Source organism: Nilaparvata lugens, chromosome 10, assembly GCF_014356525.2.
Source record: "Nilaparvata lugens isolate BPH chromosome 10, ASM1435652v1, whole genome shotgun sequence".
NCBI classification, from domain to species: Eukaryota; Metazoa; Arthropoda; class Insecta; order Hemiptera; family Delphacidae; genus Nilaparvata; species Nilaparvata lugens.
Window position 1 is genome coordinate 2,865,220 of NC_052513.1, and position 21,631 is coordinate 2,886,850.

Consider the following 21,631-nt stretch of genomic DNA (forward strand, 5'->3'; position numbering starts at 1 on the left):
CATTGTTCATAGCTCATAGCACCCAGATCCTTCGTCATTTGTCTTAAATACTGTAGCCGGGGTCTGCCACGACCCCTTTGTCCATCAACTGTACCTTCCAGAATACTTGACGTAAATGCGTCGTGTCTTATTATGTGTCCAATCCAAGAATGTCGTCTGGCCTTGAGAAAATTCAGAAGAGATCTTTTTTCTGCCGCCCTCTGGAATACCTCCTCATTCGTAACTCTGTCTGTCCATTTTATTTTGAGCATACGCCTCCAACACCACACTTCAAAAGCATTCAGAGTCTTTTCCTCAGCCTTACCAATAGTCCACGTTTCAGACCCATAAAGAGCTATACTCCAAATGCAACTCTTTATTAGTCTCTTTCTTATTTCCAAGGTTAGACTATTTGAGGAAAGAAGCTGCCTTTTACTAATAAACATACCCTTAGCTTCTCTGATTCGGCGCTTTATATCCAGTCTATCTTTTCCATCTTCTGATATAATGCTTCCAAGATATTTGAACATTTTTACTTGCTTCAGGGCGTAATGATCTAATTTAATGGACACATTCTCTGGGACTTTTGAGCAGACCATTACTTCTGTCTTAATCTTATTTATCTCCATATCATATTTATTTCGTAGAATCTCATGCAAGGTGGTTAGAGCTCTTTCTAAGCTTATTTTATTATCCGCTATTATAGCTATATCGTCTGCAAAACGAAGCATCTGAATCCGAACTCCATTTACCTTGATGCCACTACAGCTCTCCTTGCATTCATTAATAGCTTGCTCTATATAAATGTCACATATAAGATATAATTATATGATATCACATAGGTGACGAAAAAAATTATATAAAAACATACCTCTGGTATATTAGGTAACAAACCTCTGGTTTTGCTGACAATGCCGATGAGGTTATGTTGAGAAAAATATATTTATTCATGCTTATGTTTAAATTAAATATATTAATGGTGTTCAAGTTTTTAAAAATTGTATGGTTTTATAGCAAATAGAGAATTTTATTTCATTTTATTTGATAGATATCCATTGGAATCAAATACAAATAAAATAAAAATTGTACAATTCCTTCAAGGTGTGTACAGACTTATGTTCTGCGAACGCGCCTTTTGCTCTTCAACAGCTGATGCTATGATTAATATCTGTATCTTATTGTAACTGATGAATCAGCTCTGAATCAGCTGATGAAGAGCACAAGGTGCGCTTTCACGATGCATAAGGATGTACGTACCGTTGTCATTATCGTAGAAATCAAGTTAAGAACATGAATAAGTTCTCATAATGGTTATCAAAAATCGGAAATATCAATATATCTGTACAAAAAAAATATATTTACCGGATATATCAAAATACAAATATTTGTAGCACATAACAGAAGACACTTCAAAGTTTGTAATATAAATTAAAACAGGAGACACAAGACATAAATAGATTGAAAACACTTAAAATCTTACATTAGAAATTGACTCCGAGAGTCTGATCGGTTGAGAAAGGAGACTCAGTCTCCGAAAATTTCCTCCATTTCTAATGTAAGTTTTTAAGTGTATATTTATATTGTGTCTCCTGTTTTAATTAAAATACAAATATTGATATATTTTACCAATATATCAATATTTCCGATACATCGATATTTGGTTGTCATCCCTACATTGATATTTGATTGTGATGCCTACCTGTATCTCGAGGGCGGCCATTTCTAGCGCGCACATGCCGAACGAGTACACGTCGATCGCCGGCGTCACGCACGCTGCACAAACAAAATCAACCGATTAGTGTATTTTGAACTTCAAATATCTCAAGTAATTGAATAATTTTGCACTTCAAATACCTGGTAAATGAAGCGAATGTATCTGAATAGAAACTCCACACATCTCTCAAGCCACCTGCACACGGGAGATATCGGCCATCAGTCCGATCCCAGCCAGACTAAAGGCTGATCTCCACGTGTGGAGGAGCCCCAAGGTGTATACTTTCAATCACCAATTCTGTAGCATAATATGACATATGGAAGTGTCTTTCATATCAGATCTCATATCATATCTCACGTGTACAGGTGTCTAAAGGCTGATCTCCACGTGTGGAGGAGCCCCAAGGTTGTATAATTTCAATCACCAATTCGGTAGCATAATATGACATATGGAAGTGTCTTTCATATCAGATCATATCAGATCTCACGTGTACAGATGTCTTTATTTTGCACCAATAGAGATCAATCTATAACTTATTCATCCCGGCTAAATATAGAAGTAGTCTTTTTCTCAAACCGCATACACACATATACAGCCACGTTTAGCTAGAAATACATCTACGGGAGGCGTAGCCGTCCTATCTCTCAATGTTAAATCCAAGCTACAAATATGTCACATTCACACTAGCATAGCTTAGCTTTCAATATTGGGCTTCAGAAGACGTGACCTAGCTTTGTGTGGCTTGGTTCCTACTATCATGACCACTAATGATGGTGATGGTAACCTTATCAGGAATCAGCTAAGTTCCAAGGATGATCAGCTCAAAATATTTTATCCATTACCATCATTAGTGTAGCTACACGTAGGTGGGTGTGTAATTACCTTATCAGGAATCAGCCAGTTCCAAGGATGATCAGCTCAAAATATTTTATCCATTACCATCATTAGTGTAGCTACACGTAGGTGGGTGTGTAATTACCTTATCAGGAATCAGCCAGTTCCAAGGATGATCAGCTCAAAATATTTTATCCATTACCATCATTAGTGGTCATGATAGTAGGAACCAAGCCACACAATGCGTTTTTGAGACGAGTCGGCAGGGCAGGAAGCTCTCCGATTGGCTGATTGGATTGGCGGCGTTCAAGAATGATCTGATTCGGGAAGCTGGCTGATCAAATATCAGCTAATCGAAGAACTTCCTGATCTGCCGACTTGTCTGGAAAAAGCTTTATGTGCCTTGGCCCAAATGGTTGGTTGATTCCATTAGGAACATAGATTGCAACATTTAATTGCAACATAGAAGAACTTACATTACTCTAGCAAATTACATTGACTCAGTAAACATTCCACTAATTTTACAATATTAATGCATATTCACTTTTTTTTGGTGAGAGCTACTAGTATTTATGTAACAATTAAAAAATCAAAGTACCATTTCTTCAACTTTATTTTATTTTTCCCGACATGTTTTGACTTATAAGAAGGTTCAAAAAAGGGTAGCTTGATTTTCTAATTTTTACATTTAAATATTGATTTAGTATGTAGCTTGAAAGTCAGAAAAATTAAGGCTGTGCAAAGGCTAAAAATAAACTTTCTACTGGTGATATTTTTCAAAGATTTTCGATTTGTATATCATCAAGGTATCAAAATGAGAAAGTTTTCCCAGGAAAACATTTTTTTTCAGATCATTACTTTTTGAGATATGAGCGCCTAAAGTTTTAATTTTTGGAACAGAACATTTCAAATTCGGTAAGAGACAAATCCATGAGATTTGAAGGATTGATTCTCCATGGTATTGTTGACTAGTGAAATCAAAATTTTCTGAAAATATCAATTTTTGAGAAAGTTGTTCAATTTACTAAAAATGACTTTTTGTTGAGTTATTTTTGGTAAATTGAATAACTTTATGAAAAATCTATATTATCAGAAAATTCTCGTTTCACTAGATCTACAATACCAGAAGAATCAATCCTCCAAATTTCATGGATTTATCTCTTACCGAATTTGAAATGTTCTGTTCCAAAAATTAAAACTTTAGGCGCTCATATCACAAAAAGTAATGATCGGAAAAAAAATGTTTTCCTGAGAAAACTTTTTAATTTTGATAGCTTGATGATATACAAATCGAAAATCTTTGAAATATCACCAGTAGAAAGTTTATTTTCAGCCTTTGCATAATTTGATCAAATCTAGAAATTTGAAAATATTGATATTGAAAAATGTTATCTTACCTCCGTATTCGGGTGCAATGAAGTGCATGTTCTTCATATTCTCCCTACATGTCTTAACATGGTGGTGTATCGTGTCTGGAGCGACTGAAAGGGCAGAACAAAGACAGAGATCAGTCAAAGATGATCAGTCAGAGAAAGAGGGCAGACAACAGACCCAGAACAGACCAGAAACTGACCCCCACCCCCCTACCCACCAACGCACGAACACACCCCTCCGCGCAACCACCCCCCACCTCGCGATCCCCCCCACCAACGCGCCCCCCGATCAGCATCCAGTCTGTTCGGAAAACATCGTCTGCACTCGTGAAAAGCGTTTGTCACAAACATATAAAGTACCTAGACTTAGCTTTGCTCAAATCATACACATATATTCTTATAAAACAGTTAACTAATGAAAAAAGACTTGATTTCTATATTGTTATAGTTTAGCGGAGGTTTGGTTTGACAGTTATTGCGTATTGCGACTTTACCTGATCCTATTTTCACGAGGCCATTGTGTTGAATAAATATCGTATCACACGTCAGATTCCCGTGGATGATAGGTGGAGAACAGGAGTGCAAGTAACTGCAAAAAGAAATCAACACCATTTACCCCTCCCCTTCGAAAATATTCATCATGTTTGATAGAGATTGAGAGTGTGATGTGGAGAGAGAGAGATCGAGAGGAGGTGACGACAACGACTGCACTCTTCGCACTCGTGGTGAGGAGCTACTATGATGTCGGCGAACAGGTGGCGCTGAAACAACTGGTCACTACACGTGATACACAACCAGACAACACACTGAGGATAAATCGGCAGAACACAACTGCATCCAGTCGACTAACTGGGGTCTCTAAATTCAATGCTCCAATATCCCTGGTATCAAAACGGTACACTTCATTTGAACTGTGAAGACCAAATAAAGTATTCCATTTTTGTGTGGTTGAGAAGTTGATATTGTGGTAATTATTCATATTGAATGAAAAAGACTAAGAAATTGTCAAAAACCACAAATTTATTGATACTTAGAAAGACCGGTTTCGGTTATTACACCATTAGACTGTTTGATAAACTGTTTATCTGTTAACCACAGATTTATTGGTACTTAGAAAGACCATTACACCATTGTCAATCTCTGATAAACTGTTTTATCAGAGATTGACAATGGTGTAATAACCGAAACCGGTCTTTCTAAGTATCAATAAATCTGTGGTTTTTGACAATGTCTTAGTCTTTTTCATTCAAAGTATTCACTTTTCATTTTAGGGCTACTGAAATTATTGGAACACAATGAAAGCTATCAAGTACCATTATTTTATCAAAGGATACTTTATAACTTTTATTATGTTTCAAATAACTTTCATTGTATTTAAAAAACTTTTACTGTGTAAGTAAACGAGTATTATCATACCCTCCTCTAATACAGGAGGTTATGTGTATTAGAGGAGGCTATGGTATTAGTCAAAGACCTCAAAGATGCATAGACTCACATGCAGCGCTAGTGTCTTACTTGGAATTGAAATCGGCCATTGAGGGGGCAACCTATAAGATTATTACAAACCAATGCCTTTGTAATCTATAACATTACAGATATATAGATATAATATCTCGTGCTAAAATACCCCAATGGCAGCCTTCAATTTCAAGTAAGAGCTATCATTGGGGAAGCATAGGCATTGTGGGTCTATATCTCTTTAAGGTCTTTGGTATTAGTTAACAATAATGTGCATTTTTAAAAGAACTGTAGTCTAGTGGTTAAAATATCACAAATTATATTTTTAGACACTATTTTTACATTCTAGAAAACCGAAAAATAGATTCACAGAGAACAGTAAAAATATAATTTTTACGAGTTTTAATATTTGATTATTCCTACTCAGTCAGGCCGATTAAGTATGAATACTATTAGAACTTACAGGCTTCAAATTTTAACAGATCACTGTCACTTTTGTGTGCGAAACAGTTTTAACCAGAGATATTAAAGCACTGGGGTAACGTTGATGACCAACTCATACGGTGGATAAGTTCCAAATTAAACTCAAAGTGAAAATTCAACTTTTACATCCACATGCATGTAATATGGGACCCTAAGTATAATAGTTTAAGGCTGTGCAAAGGCAAAAAATAAACTTTCTACTGGTGATATTTTTCAAAGTTTTTCGATTTGCATATATATCATCAAGCTATCAAAATGAAAAAGTTTTCTCAGGGAAACATTTTTTCCGATCATTACTTTTTGCGATATGAGCGCCTAAAGTTTAAATTTTTGGGACAGAACATTTAAAATTCGGTAAGAGATAAATCCATGCGATTTAGAGGATAAACTCTTCATGGTATTGTTGATTGAATAAAACAAACATTTTTTGAAAATATCAATATTTGTGAACGTTATTAGATTTACTAAAAATGACCAAAAATAACTTTCAGTTTAGTTATTTTTGGTAAATTGAATAACTTTCTCAAATTTTGATATTTTCAGAAAATGTTTGTTTTATTCAATCAACAATACCAATTTTATTCAATCAACAATACCATGAAGAATTCATCCTCTAAATCTCATGGATTCAACTCCTACCAAATTTGAAATGTCCCAAAAATTTAAACTTTAGGTGCTCACATCTCAAAAAGTGATGATCGGAGAAAAGTTTTCCTGAGAAAACTTTTTCATTTTGATAGCTTGATATACAAATCGAAAAACTTTGAAAAATATCACCAGTACAAAGTTTATTTTTAGCCTTTGCACAGCCTTTTAAGAAGGAAAATTAAATTATAATTTAGAAACTTCTGGAAATTCTGCAAATCTAAAACTTTTTCCAAGAAATTTTGAAGTTTTAAATTAGGTGAAAATCGAAAAGTTCTGCCTATTCATCCTCTTTACACATAATTATTCAACATCATCTACACATCTTACCTTATGCTGCTAGTAACACAAAAAAGTTAATAAATCAAAATAGTAGTATTAACCTGTAAGGAAAATTACATTCAAACACGAATACAATTAAAAATGAAATAAATCTAATGTAGTTAGAAACATTGATTGTTTAACGTTCAATTGATACAAGACTTGGAATTATTCAGGGAAATGGTCAAATTACTACAGAAATAATTTACTCACTTTCGAATAATAGGCATTAAATCTATGACGTTATTCAACTTTTCATACTACAATCAAATTATTGATTGTTTAAAATTTTTAAACTTCTTACAAAGATAGCTTATAGTCGAAAAATAATTTAAATTTTGAAAAACCGTCGAGCATCAACTGAAAACCCGTAATAATTAAATTTATGGTACTTAAAATTCAGTATTCGCATAAACGCCCTGAAGGTTTACTAATAATGGATTATACATATTTATCAAGCACTTACTAATATTGAAATACGATTATTATTTAACTATGCCTACCAATTAAATCATTTGATATTGTAATTTTTATTGAATAAGCATATTTTGAATTAAACAAATAAACACAAATTCATTCCAGTGGTTGAAACTACTTTTCATCATTTACAAATTTTTCAAGTTTCATAGGTTCCACACATCAGGTCAAACTTCATAATTTTGAAAAATCATGGAAACACACAATTCTTTCAAAAACTGAAATAGTTCTTATTTATTGATCTGAAATTGGAAATAATTCATGTTTTCTTAACAAACTTGAATATTTTCGAATAATGCAATATTATTTAGTACAAATATTTAAATTTCAACTAAAAATGATGAAAAGTCTTTTCATATTCATTAATTTTGATCATAGAGATGAGAAATCCTATCTATTCTGCACCCTTGGAAATGTTTATTGGATAAATGAAGTGCAAAGAAGTGCACTTCAAATTATCATGCTTATTTTATTCAATAATGTAATGAATAAATGTAGTTGAATGTAAAAATCAGAGTTGAACTCAATAAAAAGCAAATTATTTTTAAATGACAACGATCATGTCTGACTATAGATCAATGCCCATTGTCATTTGTGACGTATTATTACTTACTGATCAGTTTTTAAAATATTTTATGGGTTTCAAAAGTTAACATTGGAAAATTTATATTTATTGGCATAGATATCAGAAATAATAAAGAGAATTCATCCACATGTAAGAAACTGCTGTTTTCAACAGTTGACAGCATTTCTGTAAAACAATAGATTTCCTGGATGTGCTCCTTTTCAGAAAACTACTTCACGATTAGAAATATTTGATGAATCAGAATTGGAAATGTCAACTGTCTTTTTTATTGAATTTTCCCAATTATTGTACAAACTCATCAAATATGAATAAAATTCCATGAATGAGGAAAACTTTAGGAAATGGGAGAGAGATATTGTACTTTTATACTACCAGTTGTTATTCAACAGTTATCAGTTGTTATGAAGCTTGAATCTTTTCAATAAATGAATGATTTTAGTTGGTATATATTATTTTCCAATTTGAATACAGTGTATATTTTCAGTTTTCGGCTAGATATCAAACATTCAGGGCGCAGAATAGAATTGCATTTTCAACCCAAAATTATATTTTTCATACACAATTCAAATACTGTACAAGATTTACAAAAGTTGGGTATTGATTATTAGAATTTCCACATGAATTATGGGGTAACAATATGACATCACACATTAATAATCGTTTACCTTCAAGAATTAAAACCCATCTACAAGTATACAAATTCGACACAACGGAAAGGAACAAAAACATATCTAGTATTATTATTCTTAAAGCATTATTAGTGCTTTTCAAATTTGAAAGCAAAATTCTAAAAAATGGAAAAATAAAAATAAATATGTATAATATATAAGATAGTACTATCATGCACATAGAAGGCAAAACCAAATAAGTATAATTGTAGATGAGTTTCAGAAAAGCTGAAATCCACCTGAAACAAATCCAGAAATCAAAATATGCATTAATAGGAGATCACTAATTATTTTAAATATGTAGATGTTACCCATCAATTCTTTTCAAATTTATTTATTTGATGAGTGATGTAAAACTTTCATTAAAAACTGATGAAAACATCACTTATCTTGTAATACAGCTATTTAGCTGGAAATAGTTTTAAACTTATTGTATCAGTAAGCTATGTTCAAAAAGATCAATTGCTACGATATATGGCACAATCAACTGTATTTGATTTTAAACAAGTGTAAATGCTTCCTTTCGATTTTATATTTTAACATTTTGATTTACAAAGAAAGGTGTGATTTACGAATAATTTTATTTTTCAAGAAATGACTTGCTACGAATTCTTGTTTGATCATTTTTCAAAACTAGTAAACTTCACCAGAAACACCTTGTTCATTCAAAAAGATGAACGAATTTACAAAGAAACTATTCGATCCATCTAATTTTGAAAGAAAAAGATGACTTTCAACTTTCATATTGTTAAAAAATTGAGAGTTATCAACAAATGCTATAAGAGAAAAGTTTTGTCAGATGTTAAAATAGTGGCATTTAGCTAACCAATGGCGTTTGTTAGATTATTTCTATACTATACAGATACGAATAAACACAATAATTAAGAGATAAATTGAAAAATAGAGCCTGGTAAGTGAAAAAGTTGCAATTTTCCTGTAGATGACATACCTGAGCGCAGAGAGAATTTGAGAGCACCATCTTTTCCAAGCTTGTAGTGGTAGTTTCTTCACATTCCTCTTCGTCCTTTTTAGGAACTGTTTTAATGAGCCCGACGACATGTATTCCGTTATAAAAATTACCTGCAACACAAAAAGCACAGAATGTAATTTATGTGAAACATTATTTATTTAATATTCATAACATAATATTGGCATTTATTTGATGAACATGCAGGTAAAATACCAATTATTTGATTATACTTGATTACAGAGTTGATAAAAACAATATAAAACATGTAGTACCCTTTTCATTAAAAACATTTAAGAAATTTAAAACAATTCAACGATTAGTTTCGGCCTACTTTGGCCATTTTCAAGTTAAAATGCAAAAAAAAAACAAGTTGATACTTTGTTTACAGAAGTTTATCAAAATACGATTCTGTACTATTATTAAAGATATCAAAAATATGTCGTTTTCATAATGAGGATTGATCATGATTAAACAATTATTTGCTAATTATTCACGAGCATCAAACTTTGAGCTCAAACTATTATACACCAATTTTGTCAAAAAATTGAACTGGAAATAACAGAGCCTATTGCAAATGCATAATTAATGATAGAAATTGAAAGATAGAGAAAATTGAACAGAAAATGCCAATTTTGGAATAATATTATTCAACTAAAATAACACAGTAATTCCTCAACTTGATAATTTTTGCGAACAGCTCGAATAAATTCACAAGTTTGAATGCAATACAAGTTAATAAGGTGAAATCAAAAATAGAATTTTTCTGAAAATAAACAACAAATACAAACATATCAACCAGACAGTATAGAACATAATTCGTGTATTTATCTTTAAATATTATTCGGTACCAACTGGTTCAGCTATACAAATAAAACTAAAATTTAACGAAATTAAAAATTAAGTATTGAAATATTAGTCACAAGAATACCTGACAAAGAGCTGAAACAATTTAGTATCACAGTTTTCAAATGATTGAGGAACAGATTGCAAGAAACCTATCAAATACTCGTATCAGTTTCATAAATTGACGAGAATAATTTAATTTAATTTTTTTGAGAGAGAATATTCATAGACAATGTTTATTCATAATTGAATATTTTATAAATTCATATTTTCTAATTGAATACATGTTTCAAGAAATATTTTGAACTTAATAGGATGTAACTTGACTCTGGAAACTCAAGTCTAAGAACTTAATAAGATGTAACTCTGTAAACTCTGTAAACTGTAAACTTTACTGCTAGACATAAAACAAAGAAACACAAACAACTAGTCGGACTTTGAAAACCTCAGAGTGTTTTTATGTCTCTCTCATTAGAAACACTCTAGGAGATTGCAAGGAGAGCTGAGAGCTCTTTTACACTCAAACCGCAATTAGAGCTTGTGAGAGAACAACCCAATCCCAACGTCCATTCTTTTCTAGTCCGTTTTCCACTCAGTAAACGAATCATTGAAACTGAAATCTGAGGCAGTTATACATCCATTAGAACCAGCAGAGTAACTAGAGAGTAGTGCAGCAATTGTTGCAAGGAGAATAGAAGTTTTGCCTCTGAAGGTGAAGTGATTAATTGGATGTGATTAGTAAACAAGATTTGAAAACTTGGAAAAATCTACACTGATTAAATAAAAATGAAATAGTTTTGTTGATTACACTTATCAATTATATTCATTATATCATTTTTATAATAGAATATCTCAACCAAGGTTAATTTCACTTGTAGCATAGAGAAACAATAGCATAAGTAGATATCCCATGGTATAGGGCGTTCATGTCGCAACTTTTACTGTTATCTCATGCTGATAGTCCACGTAGTTCTTTCCTGTGAAGCTTTATGACGCTGGTAGTCTCTCATATTGTGCCGTTCACACACTCTTACCCGGTCAAAACAGTAAAAATCGACAGTAATCGGCTTGAGATAACAGTAAAAGTTGAGACATAAACGCCCTATACCATGGAATATCTACTTACGCTATTGTTTCTCTATGCTAGTAGGTACTCATTATAAAATTGTGATATTCTATTATATATTATTTTATCCCGTAGAAATATAATACAGTGCGTTCATTATATAGCGCACATCAAAATAGACGTTCAGTAAAAGTGGCGTTTTCATAATTATTCGGTTGTTGCTATCGCGAGATAGCATCACTATTTATGTATAAAACACATATGTAGTCATTTAGACCGTAATAATATTCTACTTGAAATTTGCAACAAGAAAAGCTCAGTCAAATTTTCTTATATCGACCTTAGTTTTCGAGATATATCAATTCTCGATATTTTTTTTAAAAACGTCCGTAACTAGGAAACTATTAGTCAAAATCTAATTCTATGGATATGGCTGGGAATAGGAGGAAATTTCCATTTAGATTCATATAATTTGTTCCTTTGTTTGACGTTTTTGAACTTTTCATGAGCGTTTAAACTGTTTGAAATTTGGCTTTGAGCTCGACTTTTATCAACTTTTGCTCATAAAAAGACGTTCAATAACATCAAACAAAGGAGAAAATTGTATGAATCTCATTCAAAATTTCTTCCTCTTTCCAACTCCTTCCTCTATCCTTCAACTAGATTTTGACAGATATTTTTCTAGTTATTGTCGTTTTTCAAAAATATCGAAAAATCGATAGATCTCGAAAACTAAGGTCGATAAAGAAAATTTGAATGGAATTTTTTTGTTGCAAATTTCATGTACAATCTATGGTTTTTGACTGTTACACCTTTCGTAGGAAACTCTTTATAGTGGAAACAAGTAGACGTTTTTCCAAAACCCCTATCGAGTCTAAATTGATAAGGCTTTCTAAATATATAGACCATATTATATTCTGTACAAAATTACTTCTTACTTGGGATGGACATGCGCAGCAGAGAAAGCATACAGCGGGTGGGATACAGAGGCGCGATGTTGCCGTTTTGAAGCGGCCAGCGTTCTCCAACTTCTAGTGACTGTTCATGTGCTCATGCTGCACATGCGAAGTTTCCTGTCTGAAAGCAGTCAGACGACTGACAAATTGGCAACTGCGCTTCTGCCTATGACTCTATTAATCACTGTAATTCGCTGATCTCCCTACATTTCTCTGCGCTGCATATTCCTCCAAGTCAAAAGTAATTTTGTCATCATCATCATCAGTGGCGCTACAACCCGCTACAGGTCTTGGCCTCCTCCAGTATTCGCCTCCATTCGTCTCTGTCTTCCGCCCTCGCTTTCCAACCTCTGGCTCCAATCACTTGTGCGTCCTTGTCAACACCGTCCATCCAGCGCAGGCTCGGCCTTCCTGGTCTTCGCCTCCCTTCCATCCTGTACAGCATGAGTCTCCTTGGTGGGAATGTCTCATCTGCCCAAATAAGGTGGCCAGCCCATCGCAGTCTACCAATTTTGATCATTTTGACCACATCAGGTTCACGATATACTTGGTAGAGCTCCTCATTCCTCAAAAATCCTCAAAAAAGCTTGGTAGAGCTCCTCCCAAAAGTAATTTTGTACGGACTGTAAATTTTATGTATCCTACAAGTGGACAGACATTTTTCCACATACCCTATCAAGTCTAAATTGATAAGTTTTTCTAAATATATAGACCATACTAAATTTATGTATGTAATAACACTCACCCTAGGTTTGTCGTTATGCGTGTCCGTCCAATACCTGTGGAACTTGACAATGTTGGAGTGCTCGAGTTGGGTGAGGTTCTCGAACACGGTCTGTATTTTCTCCTCCTGCGCCTTGAAGTTCTTTCGCTCGCTGAACTGCACCTCATTCCACACCACCTCCACCCCCTCCTCTGTGTCCATTGCCAGGTAGGCACTGTCGATGCCCGGCACATCGCGCTGCTCAACCTAAAAAAAAACACAAGAAGTGCACTAATCAGCTAAATTCAGCGAGGAAATTATAGATAAGTATCATTAAAAAAGGGACAAATCAGAAAAATTGAAATGTTTAATTAATCTAGTGCTAACAGGGTGAGTTAGTAAGTTAGTATAAAGTTAGTAAAAAGTTGATAAGTTAGTTTGAAGCGTGCCATTCACTACTATATGTTTTTCAACTTGAGGTCCATCAATTGGTCGTCGGAACATGAATGGGGTTGTTGTGGGCGGGGCGAATGCTGTCGGAAGTCTGGTCAACTATTCAACTGACTTATCCGACCTCGCAAGGTCAGCCGCCTCCTATAGTGAGGTCCACGTTATAATGGCAGTGGAGGAATATAAGAGGATAACGTTTCCGATTCTCCATCTTGTCAATGCCTTCTATAGATGGTAGCAGATACATGTTTATTGATTTAATATTTACTGTTCATTCTTGTTTAAAATAATCAATTATATTTTTTTAAGCAATGAATTATATTTTTCAACAATTTCATAATGAATTTACATGATTAAGATGAAATATTTTGTTAATTATTAATTCTACATTGTTAGAAGACGATCTGGCAACAGAGCAAAGCGAGAAAGAGATAGCGTTAACCGTTTTGTTGAATGATAGACAAGGATAGCAATACCATTGTTAATCAAACACTGCCATTATAACGTGGACCTCACTATAGTTACGTTGAATTTGTTGGAACATGAGTGGAGATGTTCGACTAACCAGTAACCAGCCGGAGCATGAGTGGTGAAAGATCCTACGTGGTGGCCCAACGTGGTTGGACCAAGTTGTCGGATAGGCACTATCACAGAATACAACACAGCTGTCGGAAGTCTGGTCAACTATTCAACTGACTTATCCGACCTCGCAAGGTCCGCCTCCTCCTATGTGGCACTATACACTAATACTAAATAGGCACTATTACTAAGTAAAGTGGTCCGTTGAAAGTACTTTTGTCGAGTTGTAGATCTCTATGTATTCTACAACCGTTGCTCAACCTTGAGGAAAGTGTCCAATCAGCAAAATTGAAAGTTGAGATTTATAGATAAATATTAAGTATTTAAGTCGAATTGTAGTTCTGGATATATTTTACAACCGTCGCACAATTTCAAGGCTATTAAAAATGTATCCTATAAACCTTCCTTGTCACAAACCACCAACAAAAAGAGTCGAATCAGCAAAATTGAAAGCTGGAATTGATAGATAAGTATGAAGTATTTTAGTGAACAGTTTTTGTGTAGCCTATGCAGCCTATTCAATCAGCAAAATTGAAAGTTGAAATTGAAAGATAAGTATGAAGCACTTTAGTGAATATTTCTTCTGTATGTAGCCTACTCAACCAGCAAAAGTGTCCAATCAGCAAAATTGTTAGCGAAAGTTTCAATTTCAAATTGATAGATGAATATATTTCAGTCAATTGTATAGAATCATAAATTTCAGTCAAATTGTATAGATTTGGTGGTCTATATTTAATAAGTGTCCTAAAAACCGAGACCAACATTATATAAATTTTATTTAATTTGCATTTCAATCAAACATCGAAAATACATGAATTATGAATGAATATTCAAAACCAATTTTTACATTGATAATACAAAGTCCTTTTATCTTATTTGTTCCGGGAAATTATCCCAAATTATTCATTAATTTATTAATGAATGAATCAGTAATCTAGAGAGAAAACTTCCGGTTAAAAGTACACACACTTCAATGATATCAAACTTTCAATGAATACTACATACTCCAATTAAACAAATATTTGTAGATAAACCGTCAGAGGGAAAAAGGGTGTGGGAGAAAGAGCAAGAGAGAAGGAAATAAATAGCGAGAGAGTAACGAAAGCATTAATGGACAGTATCAGTGACAAGGTTTAGAATTTAGATAATAACTGGAATGCTGTAACATTGTTATAATTAATAGGGAGGTCTAATGGGGGAATTTGAGCCTAATGAATTGGTAAACCTAGTATGCAATTAGGGAGAAGCTGCTTGAATCTTGATGCTCATTTATGATGATACATAGTTAGCGCTCTAGACCTCTCGAGTCTACAGAGTTTAGTTCACGTTTCAGTGGGTTAATTCCAATATGATAGGTAATTGTGATCTCAATTGATACAAAATAGAGTATATTCAATATACAATATACAAGGAACTCAGGAAGTGAAAGTGCAAATTTTTAGTGAGAAAAATGAAGAACCCAAGACATAACCTATAAACTTGAGTGTTGATAGGAAATGACATTGGGTAATACGGCAAGGCAGAACATCCGAAAGGATCTCTCTGCCGATAAAAGCCATAAGAGTAAATAAATAAATATACATAAAAAATTAGATTAGATTTAGATTCGTTTCATTATTAGAGCACTTCTCTCTCTCATAACAAAGATAAAACAACAGAATAAAATGTCAACAAGGGTAAGCTATTTTTAAAGTTTTAGGAATTTGTTTTTAATAATGATAATAATACTGAGGGTGATGCCCACATAAGCTCATAGGCTTGTGCGTGGGTAATGAGTGAGAGGGATGATGATGAGAGATGACGACTACTTTTTAGGTAGTTGGGACCGACGGCTTATCGTCTCCTCTGAAAGACGGGAAACTTGACCAACAATTGAAATAGGCGAATAGTAAATCATGCTCAATAGTTAACGTCATTCAGTTAAAACATGTTTCAAATTAATTTACTTCATTTTAACCCAAACCTAAGGAATATGCCAATCAATTCACTAATTTTTAAAAAAAATTGTTCAGCCTACTCCAAATCCTGATTTCTGGCATCAATTAGCAGAAAAACTATTTTCTATTTAATATTTTTAAGTAGTGAATATCGTTAACTAGAATTTTAAAAAACACTTATGAAGTGAAAATGCACTCACATTGGTAGTTGCGATCGTTTCGACCTGTTGTTGGTCGAAACAATCATCATCAGACTGTAGGAATTTACTCTGTCAAGGTTATGATGTGTCCATTGAGAGAATTCTGTCTCCAACTGTGTCCTGTGGGTTATGTGTCCATTGAGATATCCTTGTCCACATAACCTTGACATTAGAGTAAATTACAGATGGAATTAAATAGAGAATGCATTTATTCAAATGCTAATTAATTTTAGCGCTATGCTAATGAGCGCTGCTATCCAGAGATTGTCAGTTTGGTGTAAGGATATGCATTCCTGACTAGCAATTGGGAGGTACCGGGTTCGATTCCCGGGCTGGCTACTAATTTTTGGATAGTAGTGCTCATCGAATTTCCATCAAGCTGTTAACCCTGTTGTCAATGTCTGCAGTAGCAGAGGTCTTCGGGGTGATTTGCAGCATTTATTTGGGATTTTCGTTAAATAATAATTAGAGTAAATTCCTACAGTCTGATGATGACCAACAACAGGTCGAAACGATCGCAACTACCAATGTGAGTGCATTTTCACTTTATAAGTGTTTTTTTTTTTAAATTCAATTTTAATTTTAATAGTGAAAAAATATGGATTTGCCAACAGAGAGAATATCGTTAATAATAATTGAATCCACCAACCATTTTTGTGTTAATTCAAGATGAATATTCTACCTAATATTCAAGTTTCAGTTGCAATGAAATAAAAGATTCCCAATGAGTCATAACATGTAAAATAAAACTAGAATAGACAAGAGAAAGAAAACGAGAGTTCACAAACTATATTGAAGCTCATTACTGAACATGCAATTTCAACGTTTCAACAACAACTATATGGAGTTATTTATGACCGATAGCTTCAATAAGATAAGACAGGACTCCTGAAAGTGCATTGGCAATAAACGATTAAAACTTTCCTATCGTAAAGACCAACCGGAAACTTTCTATGACATAGCCATAGAACATATTTCCATATGTTTTAATGTTTCGCCGTCATGACTGAAGGCACAGAAAGCCAGACAGGCTCTGTCACGAACATCTAAACATATTTAGAAAGTATTGAATAAATTTTATGATTGTCTAAGCTCTAAGTATGTCTGGATTATAACACAGACTGCTTAGGTTCAAGTTATCAGGATACTTGATAATGGGTTATTAGTCAAACCTTTTAAGATTAATTTTCAAGTTATTGTTATTCAATACTCTTGATGAAGTACGATCAGATGGAACGATTAGGTTATTTATTATTTTTAAAGTTATTTATAATTTAGTTTTCTACTTTTTTATCCCTTCTTAATGCATGGGGATTATAGTTTCATCATTGAAAATTATGTTAATGTAGTTTAGATCTCTAATAAAAATTGAGATTTCTCTTTAATTATAGATATAAAGCATATTGTTAACTCGGCACAGGCCTTTGTTGCCTATGTAAGCTCTTTCCTATCTGATACAGGAATTTTATACAGGAATAAAATTGTGATAGCTGAAGAGTTTTATTGTTTAGTATAGTTCTATATTTTGTTGTTTGTTTTTAGTAAGTATATTATATGGTTTCTTGAATTGTATAAACTTTATTGCTCAAGATTCTATGTAACTGTTTTGAATTGTATTCAAAAGGAAAAAATAAATTGAATTGAATTGAATTATTTATGATCACAAATCATACAGGTATGACTAGGAGAGAGTAGCATATTGAGCCCAAAGCTGCTCCTCTCCCAAGTATTAAAAACATTTCCAAATATAGGTTATATTTCACTTACAAGAATTTTATATATTTATTTATTTTATTTATAATTTTTACAAAGAGAATTCAAGTGTAAGTTTATTGGTCCTCAGTAAAATTAAAAAAACAATATTACTGACTAGCAGGTAACCCATGCTCCGCAAGGATGAATTTTAAAAGTGCACTAACTGAAAATCTGACGTAATGTAATCTTGGAAAATTTAAAATAGGCCTATAATCATCCTCTGTTAATTAAGAATATTTATGCAAAATTTCAAGTTAATCAGTCCAGTAGTTCAGACGTGATGATGCGTGAAACATAATTTTCCTATCCCGTACGCCAGTTTTTCCTTTATTATAGTATAGATTATTGATAAATGATTTGATTTTTTCAACATATCAAGTGGCCGAGGAGAAATACACTTTTTTATTTTACTATCATAAATGTTGAAAAATCAATTCAACTTAGCTGAGAGCTCGATTTTTTCAAAGATATCCAATATAAAGCAGGCCCACTTGAAAAATATTTTTGTCATCAAGAATAATAATCTTTCTTATGGAGGACAATTATGGCATAAAAGATATTCAAATTATACACCCTTATAAGTGTAGTAGGATGATTCATCAACCCGATGCTGAAATAACCATGAATATCTCTCGAAATGAATAAATAATCTAGGCAAATTCATCAAGTAGCATTCCTAAATCGGTAGAATAACCTTTCAAGGTCATTCTACCAAATTCTGGATAAGAAAAAGTTGACTTTTCTATTCATATTCATAACGAGGAACGAATAGGTGTTCATCCTTGATAAATATCTGATCACAAACTGGTTTCAAAATCAACTATCTGGTATTTCAATCAACTATCAAAGTGTTGAGCATCATCGAAAACTATTTTTATTCTTAAATTAACTATAAAATTAGAAGGATTTTAGCTCAATAGAATTTAAATAGCTAATTACATTCATTCATTTGAAGATTTCCGACAGAATTCCAAGAGATTCGCTTTCTATTTTAAGAATGCCTAAATCCTGATCAAAAAATTCAATGTTGGGCCATTTCATGTACAGAGTTACTAAAATATAGTTATAATGTGAGGGCACATAATGTACTATTCTCGAATATTCTTTATTATTTATTCATACTATAAGTACATCATCGGAATGATTTTTTTTCAGCACTACAGCTCAATATGAGCTTTGGCCGCCTCCACTACAGCTCTCCACGCTTCTCGGTCCTCTGTTAATTGTCTCCATCCTCTATAGTTTCCTATAGGGGAAGGAAAAATAAGGTGACCTTGTGCTATTAGGTTAATTAAAATAGGTTATCGAAATAGGTTAAAGCTGGGTTTACACCATAGTTATTAAAACAAAATGTTAATTATGTTAGTAAATAGTGTAAAATAAATGTTAGTTATTAACAAAATGTTAATAACTTAATCCTTATAGATTCTACTAGATTGAACGGAACTTGACAAACACATATGTTCATCATGTGTATGATAAGTTATGTTCAATCTAATAGAATCTATAAGGATTAAGTTTGTTAACAAAATCAACATTTTGTTAATAACTTTGTGTAAACGCAGCTTGTAGTTCTTGTAGTTCTTCATTTCACAAAATTTTCAGTCCTTAAATATTTTTACAAAGTAGATTTTATTTAGATGTTTGAAGACCAAACATAGAAGAAATATTTCACATAATTTTAACCAAAATAGGAAATATTGACATATTAAAGAAACAATTTTGAAGGAGTACCGAAAAGCAATTTCATCACTTAAATTCTAATGAAGTATGAACAATTAATTAATATTCTTTAAAGACCTATTCGTTAACCTATTTAACGTTCGTTATAAATAATAATTGTCTTCAATAAGAAAGATTATTCTTGATGTCAAAAATATTTTTCAAGTGGGCCTGCTTGATATTCGTTAACTCAATTCAAGAATACTAGCAAAATAGCTCCTGACTGTTGTTATACAAACAATCCTTCATAGCTTTTCAGCGAAATAAATTAGTCCAAATAACTGGAAAATCATTCAACTAATTAGGCGAAAATGTGCTATTAGCAGCGAAGATATTAGTCAGGTATACTACTTGATAAGCAGATGAGATCACAGTGGCTTCCTAGTACTATAACTCAATGGAAAATTACTAAGATCGTAAGTGTACTCTAAATATTAATCTCTTAAACAGTCCCTAATTGCACGCGTCACCTTATCTAACAAATTTCAAGTATATCCACTACAAAAATCTACATCATGTAATATTGGATAGATAGTTTGAATCAGAGATTAATCATTTTTCGCTATTCACATTGATTATTTTTACTGCTACTATCTTGGCTTTATTGAACAAGGATTTAATCATAGCCGATACGAAAAACTATCAAGGGTGATACATTCTAGTCTAGTGACAGTCTCGTATACAGAATAAAGTAGCCGAGAATCGTATAAGTTTGAATTAACGAGAGAGAAATTGTAATTTGATCTCTTAATTTGAGAATTATAAATTGATAGTATTCATCACTATCAAATAATTTGGTAATGATTGAGCTAACAGGTTCTATTACGTCGGAAAACAATGTATATTTCCTTAATGCACATTTCCTCTAGAAATGAATAAGATATCACTGAGTATTGTCTGATAAACAAGAATTCAATGTCACCGGATAACAACGGTGTAGTATTTGCGGTCTGACGTTTGTATATAAATAAATAAGCAGGATCAATTTCTGTAATTGCTCAATTTCCATTCACTAGCGCACCTCACCTTTTGAATAATTTACAGATCGTGAAAATGACAGAGAGGAAATACTACTATTGATTACACAGGAATTCTGAACTTGGACATTGGAGAAGAAAGGTTGAAAATGAGAAGATTATTTTTTAACGTGAAAGATGGATAGATTATTGTGTTTTGAAATTCGTAGACTAACTCTACCTAATTTGACTCCAAAATTCTTCAGTTCATTACAATAGTTTAAATTACATCAACTTGACAGATATTTTTAGAATTTCATCTCAATTTAATAGAGATTGATGCAGAATTGAAAACCGACAACTTTGTAATATGTAAAACATAATTTATTCGTTGATATAATTACAAATCATATGAATATGATCGGGATAGAACAACAGGCATAGCCCAAAACTATTCTGTTCCCAAATTTTGATAAATAATGAAATGTCCGAAAAATAGGTTATGTTCTCACTGAGGAAATTTAAAGTTCAAAGTTTTGTCCAAGAGTATAAATTGACAAGAAATTTTGAATTTAGAATGATTAAAATACCAAATTTTGTACTTGATATCACCGCACTTTGAATAAATTAAGTTATTTCAGAAAATTTTGAAGCCAAAAATATACACACAACTTTCAACTAGGCACAGCTGAAATATTAACTGTTCATTCTCGTTTAGAATAATCAATTATATTTTATTAAGCAAGAAATTACATTTTTCAATGAGTTCATTAACTTGACTTTCATCAAAAAATTAACTTGAAATTTTCGTTTTCCAGGCTATGGGAACCAAGTGTTTCGTCTAGGGCCGACCACTGGCCTACTCTAAATAAATAGGTAATGTAATATTGTGAATAAATATTTCAAAGATATCTCAATCGGATGAGACAGTTGTACATTGCAGCAATTTTACAACA

At 32.6% G+C, this 21,631-nt stretch overlaps 1 protein-coding gene across 1 annotated transcript in view; it reads right to left on the minus strand.

Moving 5' to 3' along the window:
• The window catches only part of LOC111048550 (nuclear receptor-binding protein homolog), a 210,586-nt gene that overhangs the window by 16,915 nt on the left and 172,040 nt on the right, over positions 1-21,631 (minus strand). The window contains exons 2-6 of the mRNA XM_039436097.1: positions 13,119-13,343; positions 9,488-9,618; positions 4,395-4,489; positions 3,925-4,008; positions 1,679-1,752 (exon numbers count right to left, since the gene is read on the minus strand). Coding sequence (XP_039292031.1) covers positions 1,679-1,752; positions 3,925-4,008; positions 4,395-4,489; positions 9,488-9,618; positions 13,119-13,343 — 609 coding nt within the window. The remainder of the gene's footprint in view (positions 1-1,678; positions 1,753-3,924; positions 4,009-4,394; positions 4,490-9,487; positions 9,619-13,118; positions 13,344-21,631) is intronic.